Source organism: Notolabrus celidotus, chromosome 6, assembly GCF_009762535.1.
Source record: "Notolabrus celidotus isolate fNotCel1 chromosome 6, fNotCel1.pri, whole genome shotgun sequence".
Classification (NCBI taxonomy): Eukaryota; Metazoa; Chordata; class Actinopteri; order Labriformes; family Labridae; genus Notolabrus; species Notolabrus celidotus.
Window position 1 is genome coordinate 1,259,744 of NC_048277.1, and position 10,000 is coordinate 1,269,743.

The 10,000-nt window shown below is 43.1% G+C and overlaps 1 protein-coding gene across 2 annotated transcripts in view; it reads left to right on the plus strand.

The window, feature by feature from the left end:
• Positions 1–257: 257 nt before the first annotated feature.
• The window catches only part of ppfibp2b (PPFIA binding protein 2b), a 55,404-nt gene continuing 45,661 nt past the window's right edge, over positions 258–10,000 (plus strand). For both annotated transcript variants that reach the window (XM_034686409.1, XM_034686410.1), the window contains exon 1: positions 258–367. In XM_034686409.1, the coding sequence (XP_034542300.1) occupies positions 356–367 (12 nt within the window). In that variant the 5' untranslated portion in view covers positions 258–355. The remainder of the gene's footprint in view (positions 368–10,000) is intronic.

Below are 10,000 nucleotides of genomic sequence, written 5' to 3' on the forward strand. Positions count from 1 at the left end.
AGCGTGAGTGTGTTGAAAGAGACGTGACGATGGTATAAAGGTATGAAGGTGTTTGTCTGAAGAAAGGTCCTGCTCTTGCTACATGTGTCTCTTGTGTATATCCGTGTTTGTGTCATTGTGTGTGCGGTTGTGTGTTTCCATGCCTCTGTGTTTGGAATTTGTTGCTTTCTACATGCAACAACATCACATGTATCAGGTCAGCTCAGTGTGTCACTTCAGCTGAGGTCTGTGTGACCTCTGTGTCGCCCTTTAGGTGAGCGTTTTGACTGACCAGGTGGAGGCACAGGGAGAGAAGATTAGAGACCTGGAGAGTTCTCTGGAGGAACACCGGCAAAAACTGGCCTCCACGGAGGAGATGCTGCAACAGGTAATGTGTACACGCACACACACACACACACACACACACAAACCAACGTTTTGTTACAACTATTACTGTGACGAATGTGTGACACATCAACAGAACTGGACTGAACATTTGTAATATATTAATCAGAATCAGAAAGCCTTTGTAGTTATTGTAGGCACACACACAGGATGTTCAATGAAACCACAGAGACAATAAGTAAAAAAACAGGACATTCCATAAAACCCTTAATAGATGAATATAAAAGAGTCTAAGTGCAGAGAAGTGTGTATGGATGGCAGACTGGCAGCAGTAATCTTTATTTGACTCTGTGTTTATTTAATGTGCTGTTTCATCCAACGTGTGTGAAATCATTCACAGACCGGCTGCTGGTTAACACATTCCCATGTTACTCACTCACTGCCTTCATGAAATGCTTGTTAGCCTGTGGTCCTGTCAGGGGGAGGAAGTCTTGTGCTTGGTATTAAAGAGGTTGGGTCATCATGAGAACACCACCAGGCAACAACATGGACTCTGAAACTGTGTGAGTGAGCAGATAATGTAATGTTGGAAAGAATAAGTCAGTATTTTGGTTTGATATACATCATTAATGCACGGTGAAGAAAGATCAGCTCATGTTGAATGCAAAGTATTCATTTAACATCCAACAAAACGGAGTTATGTCAGTTCTGAAGAAGTGAGCATAAACATCCCAGAATGTGAACTCAGGATGTGCATGTTGACTCAACTCTCACTAGTCAGCACAAGAATTAGTCGCTGCTTAAACAAGTTATTAATATTTGTTATTATTGTAGGACCTTAAATGCTGATAATGTGATGTGTCTGAGTATTAGCACAGCTACTAGCCAGAGTGTAGCTCATATTGATTGCCATAATGCATTATGTTCTACTACCTGGATGTAAACAAGCACAGGTGACAGATGGCACAGTGCAGCAGTCTGTCAGAACTCTGATCTATAAAACAGAGATAGAGTTGTTTGTAGACTGTGTAACAGCATGGGCAGGTGGATGTTAACCTGCAAGGAGAACCCAAGACTTATTATATTATTATATACATCTGCTATTTACACTATTTTCATATGTCTTTAAAAGTACTTCTATACCTTTGTTTGTACAGATAGTATTTTTAATTTTTAATTTCAAATTTTTAGATTAGATTTTTGGTTTCTATATTTATTGTCCTTACTGTCTTGTTGTCAAGTACCAGTGTTCCAAACACCACGTCAAATTCCTTGTGTCTGCGAGCTCGCTTGGCAATAAAGCTTTATTGAATCTTGAATCTTGGCTGGTGGTGCTAGCTCTGCTAACATTAGCAACCCCCAATTTCCCCGTTTACCTGCAGACTCTGTGGTCCTGTGTTTAGCCGTGTTTGATGAATTGTGCACCAGTTTTGAAAGGTTGTCTGAGTTTCATCTTGCTTTTAGATTTGTCATGTTGTGGGGATTTAAATGAGTAGGAAGCTAGCTGCTTTGGAACATCCCAGAGGGTTGCTTTCATGTGAACTGTTTTTACCTTGAACACGCTGTAAGGTCCCATCAATCAAAGAAATTCATTATGAAGCTGCAGATTCCTGGAAGATGCACTTAGTGTAGTGAACACAGCAAATTGAATTTGTATTTTGTTTGAGCAAATTTTATTTATTAAATATGTTGTATATCACTGAGCAGTCTGTGACATGAGTCAGAGTTCTGCAACAAAATGTAACATATTGATCAAGTTATACTTTTGATGGCAGAGATTTGGGGAAATCCAACTTTAGAACACCTTCAGGCCAAATTCCATGAGATCTGTTTCCTGGTCGTCTCTGATCCGTCACATCACCAGATCTGATAGGTTTCTATTCTGGTCAATGTGTTAACTTCCACTGGATCCGCTCCGTTGCGTTCTGGCTGCGTCTCTGATCCAGCAGGTCAGAGTCCTTCGGATCAGATACACAAGACTTCTATTTTTGCCGGATGCCGGAGCAAGACACATCAATCTCAACAGAGCAGATGGAGCGGGACAGGAAGTCAGGTTTCACCAAAACAAAATGAAAACATCCGGTTAATTTTCAGAATAAAACACTCTGTGTTATCACCAGATCGTATTTCACTTAACTACAACAACAAACAAAGTCATGATGAGCGGAGCCAGGCCTGGAGTCAACAGGTCAGAGGTTTTCAGAGGACCAGAAAGACAACATGGATGAGGAGAGGAGGAGGAGAATGCTTGATTCAGTGATTACTGCTGGTAAACCTCGGTCACATGACTCCAGCTGTCCGGAGGTCCTGCTCCGTGCTGCGTTGAGCCGGAACACAGCTGATTGGAGGCTGACCAGACACGGATCTGGTGGAAGTCTTATGTTAAACTGAGAGTCAACCAACATTTCTGCCAGAACTGTTATTGATCATCCAACTATTATTGTTTGTTCAGTTGATGAGTCAACGTTTGTGACTGCATGTCACACATAACTGATCAGGCAAGTTGCTTTTACCCAGTCCTATAATCAGTCACAGGATTCTAATTTGGGGTTAAAATGAGGCCAAGTGCACATCATAGCTGTCCAGCTTCACAAGATTAGAGTGTGTTTACAGGTCAGGGCCCGGTTCAGGGACTGACCAGGCATAATTAATTCAGCTTGACTGGATACTTTAACATCTAACCTACTTTTGGTTTCACATCATTAGAAAATGATCTCTTGTTATACTATCCTTTATCTGTGATTATGTATACAGTATGTACTGTTGAGCCACTGATCTCAATCAGGAGCATGTTCATTTGTTTTCTGCAGTCAAACAGGATGCACACACAGACCAGCGGTTGAATGCTAGCAGTACTTTAAATGAGTAAATAAAGGAGGGGCATAGAATTTGATTCAGGGCACACCAGCTTGACTTTCTTCAGATCATCACCTCCTCAGTTCAGTCATGAGAATTACTCCAACAAGATGAAAAGACACAATGTTCCCTTAGTCTTTACAAGATGAGACAAACTCTGAAGAAAGCAGAGTTTGTGGCTGATCTTAGTGAAGCTCTTAAACTATTCCCCACAGTGCAGTGAGGCCTTGAACGTAGTGCTGTAGAATTAACCCTTACATAACAAGACATCCTGCTTTTATCTGATGAGACGCTTTAACATCTCCCTGTGGATGAGGTCTTTCTGTTTCTGATTAATGTGCTGTCCTGACTGATCAGCAGGAATGTAAAGATGAATTAAAAGGTAAACTGTACCATGTGTTTCAAAGTGTTTGTCACAGATGGAAATCTGGTGGAGCTTGACTTTGCTCTTTGCTGCTTCTTTGCAGCTTCATGTAAACATGCATTCATCACTACACTAGAGGCGTGTGCTGTGAAGCAGGAACTGCTGTTAGCAAGGTCGCTTCAGGGTCACTCTGGGTTTCCAGTACTGTGAGGGTAATGCACTGGTCACTAGTATACACCACTATGTTATCTTACCCTGCTCTGGATAACAAGATTAATGGATAAAAAATAGACCTAATACTGACTGATCAGTCTGTCAGTCACTAAGATCTAAGAGGGGCGAGAGACCAGCCAAACACTTTGGCTTTCCAATATGATGTTTGATATTAAACATATGAAGTAAAAAGGTTCATTGTGCTCGTCTGATATCATTATAAAGATTAGAAACACTGAATTATTGTGCTGGTTGAGTTAATGAGACAAAAATTAAGCATACTGACCAAATCAAAATGTGTTTTTATATAGTTTTATTTTTTGCTTCATACGTCTTTCTTATCATTGCAGTGTTTCTAACGAGGCCACAAGAACATATCTGAACCATGAATACATTCATCGAACAATCAATCAATCAATCAATCAATCAATCAATCAATCAATCAATCAATCAATCAATCAATCAATCAATCTTTATTTGTATAGCACCAAATCACAACAATCATTATCTCAAGACTCTTTTACAAACAGAGCAGGTCTAGACCACTCTATGTCAAAGTATGAACAGAGACCCAACACCAAGACAGGATAAGACTCAGTCTGACCCCACCTTAATCCACCATGAGCATTGCACCTCACAGTATTTAGCTAGTTACAGAGGAGAGGACAAACTTCCTTTAACAGGCAGAAACCTCGAGCAGGACCAGACTCATGTTAGACAGACATCTGCCTCGACCGAGTTGGGTCTGGAAAGAGGGATAGAGGAGAATAAGAGAGAGAGGGAGCGGTGATAGTGATGAGACGAGTAGTAGTAGCTGTTGCCACTGGAGTCCAGCACGTCCGTATCAGCTGGAGTCTGGAACGTCCACAGCAGGAGGACGTCTACGGCAGCTCAGAGGAATCTACGAGACAATGGAGCTCAGGGACTCCAGAAAGGTCTATGGTTAGTAACTTTAATGGGACAGGCAGAGTTAAATTAAGTGATGAAGGGGTTGGGGGGAAGGGGGTGAGATAGGATCCCAGTGTGTCAGTGTGTCATTTCCCCCCGGCAGTCTAAGCCTATAGCAGCATAACTAAGAGCTGGTCCAAGCCTGATCCAGCTCTAACTATAAGCTTTACCAAAAAGGAAAGTTTGAAGCCTACTCTTAAAAGTAGAGAGGGTGTCTGCCTCCCAGACCCTGACTGGTAGATGATTCCAAAGGAGAGGGCCTGATAACTGTAGGCTCTACCTCCCATACTACTTTTAGAGACTTGAGGTACGACCAGCAGGCCTGCAATTAAATGGTGTTATTTTGGTCGGACCTGTTTTGTACAAATGAGGAGAAAATGATATGTTAAGTCTTTATTTACACATTCAAAAAATCAGCCATTCTTTGCTTTTGGAGCTTCAGATGTGTTGATTTCAGTCTGCATGATGTGCTCACTTCTTCACATTCTGATCTCATGCTGCTGAATATAAATGGACCGTATTTAAATAGTGCTGTCTCTGGTATTAAGATGGCTTAAAGCACTTTTATCACATGTCACATTCACACCACATTCATACACTGATGGCAGAGGCTGCTTTAAAAGAAGCCTCTGACAGCAGCATCTATCAGTGTTAATGAATCCCATCCACACAGCCCTGTTACAGCCACCAGGGGCAGTGTGTGGTTCAGTGTCTCGCCCAAGGACACTTCAGCATGTGATTGCACCCCCAACCTTCTGATAAGAAATAACACTCTGGTTATTTATCCTTGTTAATACATGCAATTGGACACATACTTCAGGCTCCACCCCTTTCATGCGTCATGGAAACTCCGGGTTGAATAACTGTGACTGTTCAGCATGATCTCCTCTGTTAGGGTTAGTAAACACATCAAACCAAGATATACCTTTAGTATGTTGAACTTTCTCCATGGCCTACATGAATGTTAAATCAATGATTCCAGTCACACCTGCCTCCTTCTCTAACTTAAATAGTCCTGTACGTCATGCAGCTTGACTCTATGGACAGCTCAGTTCAACAATAGACCAACAGTTTGGTCCTGACTTAAGTAGCTCATCAGCTATGACCATGACCTATGAACCTGAAATATTCATGATATTGTGTGTCTTAACAGACAATATGCACATGCTAACATAATAATACATTTTATTTATAGGCGCCTTTCTGGACACTCGTCACCTTACAACATACCAACAGTAAAAAACAACACTCAACAGTAGATAAAACATAAATACAACAGAACAACAATACAACACTAGAAAAATGAAAGTGAAGTCATGATGAAAGTGAAGTGAAGTCATTCCAGTCCCACAGAGACAGATTACAGTGAGTAGGCTTGGTGGAAAAGGTGAGTTTTGAGGCGGGTTTTGAAGGTGGTGGGAGAGGTGGGGACTTTTGTAGGTCCTGGGGGAGAGAGTTCCAGAGGCAAGGGGCCAAGCGGCTGAAGGCTCTCCACCCCATGGTGGTCAAGCGAGTTGGTGGGAGGGTGAGTTGGGTGGAAGAGGAGGACCTGAGACTACGGGTGGGTGTTTTGGTATACAGGAGCTCAATGAGGTCCTGAAGAGCTCGGTGGTTGATGGTCTTGAAGGTGAGGAACAGAATCTTAAAGAGGATGCGGTATTTGATGGGAAGCCAGTGGAGCTGCTGCAGGACAGGTGTGATGTAGCTGGTGGAGGGGGTTCTGGTGAGGATGCGGGCAGCAGGATTCTGAACCAGTTGAAGTTTCTGGATGGATTTGTCTGGTCAACCAAAAAGAAGGGAGCTGCAGTAAACTAGGCGGGAGGTGACCAGGGGAGAACCAAAATGGAAGAAACGGACGCAGGTGGGAGATGTTTCGGAGATGGAAGTATGCTGACCGAGTGACATTATTGATGTGGGACTGGAATGACAGTGTACTATTGAGGATGACACCCAGACTCTTAACATGGGGGGAGGGGGAGACGGAGGAGTTGTCGATGAGGATGGAGAGGTTGTTTGTTTTTGAAAGGGTGGATTTAGTGCCAATGAGAAGGACCTCTGTTTTATCACAAACGTCAACTTTTTTTATTTTACTAATTGGAACTTTTTCTTGATTGTACTTATGTCTGGGTTGCTGCAACAACTGAATCCCCCAGTAAAGTAATATCTTATCTTATCCAAAGCTTGATCTGTAAGGCAACTGGACTGTTAGAAATAGTTGCCTTACAGTTGCCTTATGGATCAAGCTTTGGATTACCATGACCTGGATGACTGAGAACCTTCACAGACATCATATCTTATCTTAACACTTGAAAAGATGCATGCTTGCTGCTTGCAGGGCTGCACCTGAATCGTCTGAGGCTATGATGTGTTTAATATTCGAACATCAACACCTCTGTTGACTTCAGGTCACACTCTCACAAAACTGGAAGTTGGAACGAGTGAATCTGTGAATGACGTCAGGAATGAGGCAAACTCATGAGATCTGCCAGGCTGGGAACAACAAGACCACAGCTCTGTGTGTGACAGAATCAACCCTCTGTTGAGACTCCTCAAAAGGCTCTTTGTCCCCTCTGTTGTCAAGACACAGGATAAGAAGGCCATAGCCCCAAAATACAAGCCCTGCCGGGGTTTTGACGTTTACCGTCTTTCCCCAGCTTGCTTTTCTAATCCACCAATCTCTGCCTTCTGTGGTGAATAAGAACGGTCTTAAAACCCTGCAGAAACTAGTGAGGGGGCCTTTTTACAGATTTCTCCTCTGTTATTCGTAAGTTGTTGCTTCGGGTGCATTATATAGGGGGTTGAGTTTCTTCCACAGTGAAGAAGTTTTGCAGCCACAGCTGTTTCCACTACATGCAGCTCTTCACACTGACCGTAGATCTCCCTCTGCCACTGAACCTGATTATCCTCTCAGACCTTTTTAACCACAGAGGTCTGACTCTGTGGGGTTTATTGGACTTATCTTTAGCTGTTGTCTTAGTTCTTGTTGGTGTGTGTGTGGGTGTGTTTGTGTCTCTAATGACTGCTGGTCAAACAGCTGATGTGATAGGAGATGTTTGCTGAAGGGGATGAAAGTGAATGTAGAGAAAGGCCTCTGGATTCTTCTGTCTGTTGTGTTTTATTACTCGCTTTATTCTGCTTTTGTTATCGTTCAGATCTACTCAGTATCAGACAGAAGGTTGAAAGGATTTGAAAGGTGGCATCATGTCTACATCTGCACCACTGCCACCTTCTTTAGTGTGTGTTCAAGTGATGAAAGAGGGGAGAAGAGGGAAAGCAGGAAGCTGCGTGGTATTGTGTGTTTGTGCCGCAGGCCTGCGACTTGCTGTGGGAACCACATCTAATCTAATAAGAAATAGTCCTTAGTCAGCACACATACTCTCTCTCTCTCTCTCTCTCTCTCTCTTACACACACAATCACATAAGTATACAATGTTCTCATGCTGGAGGGAATCCTCCCACACATATAGTCTTACTGTGACTTTATGAAGTGACAGAAGTTACAGTATGGAGGCGCTTTGTGCTCTTGCTTTTACATAACTGTGCTGACAGAAATAGCTGGTCACATTTGTTTCTTTATTAAACAACATATTAAGATGAAGGTGTTTATTAAAGCCTCTGGTAACCCAAATCAACAAAAACGTTCTACCTATGATATTTCAGACCATATGTAAATACTAAAAACTATGTAAAAAAAAAATTAGAACTCAACTTCCATACATTTTTGACTTCCTAGAGACCAGTTCACTAACTTTCCTCAGGACCGGTTCACTAACTTTCCTCAGGACCAGTTCACTAACTTTCCTCAGGACCGGTTCACTAACTTTCCTCAGGACCGGTTCAATAACTTTCCCCAGGACCGGTTCACTAACTTTCCTCATCCCCAGTTCACTAACTTTCCTCAGGACCGGTTCACTAACTGTCCCCAGGACCGGTTCACTAACTTTCCTCATCCCCAGTTCACTAACTTTCCTCAGGACCGGTTCACTAACTGTCCCCAGGACCGGTTCAATAACTTTCCTCAGGACCGGTTCACTAACTGTCCCCAGGACCGGTTCACTAACTTTCCCTAAGAGCAGTTCACTAACTTTCCTCATCCCCAGTTCACTAACTTTCCTCAGGACCGGTTCACTAACTGTCCCCAGGACCGGTTCAATAACTTTCCTCAGGACCGGTTCACTAACTGTCCCCAGGACCGGTTCACTAACTTTCCCTAGGAGCAGTTCTCTAACTTTCCCCAAACAGCTCAGAGTTTAGACAAACAGCTCTGTCTGACACCTGGAGCCGAGCTCCTCTGCGTGCACATACTACCCTTCAGCCTCCTCTGCTCCGGGCGTCCCATGGTCCTGATGCCCCGGAGACTACGGAGTGATAAAACTATCAGAGTCAGACGGCTCAAACATGCAGGCGGTGAACTCTCTCTTGACCTGTCAATCAAAGAGTTAGGCCACGCCCACACAGTCCTGAGAAATGCTCTGACCTGTAAAAGAAGCTGTTTTTGAACAGAGTTTTTTCAGAGTTGTGGATGTTTATTGTCACTCAGATTTTTGTTGAAGCTGGATTACACATTACATTTTGATATTCTGTTAGAATTTCAAATATTCCATTTACGTTTCCATGTCCTTTAATACCCTGTGCAAAAGGGACCATGCAAATGTACAATACTTACCTGGAGATCACTCTCCTTGAGACTGGAGGTCTGACGGAGGTTGACAGTCCTCATATATTAACACTGAAGGTCCAGACCTGAGTGTTTCCATGTGAGAGTGAAAGGTCTGACAGAGTTCAGAGAATAAATGCAGCCTCTAAAAAGACTTCTATAAATGCTTTGGACAGGACGATAATTTGTCACATGCTGCTGCTCATAATTAAAGGAAAGCAAATGTCAGGCAGCTGAGCTGAGAGCCTCGACCGCAGAGCTCTGATGAATTACCCCTAAAGACTGCAGCTTATCCTGCTGTAAGTGACACTGGTGTTCGATTGCAAACTGACAGTCAGCTGCCATAACTAAGCAGATTCTGTGTGTCTCTGTGTCTCTGTGTGTGTGTGTGTGTGTGTGTGTGTGTGTGTGTGTGTGTGTGTGTGTGTGTGTGTGTGTGTGTGTGTGTGTGTGTGTGTGTGTGTGTGTGTGTGTGTGTGTGTGTGTGTGTGTGTGTGTGGAGTAATTACGGGGTTTGAGCTGTCTGTGACTGTGGCGTTGACATGTGTGATCTCTCCTTTAGGATGGCATGCTCTACCTCTGTTGTCACAAAGAGTCGCCAGTGATCTGTTAAATGTGACACCCACATGTCCCTCATG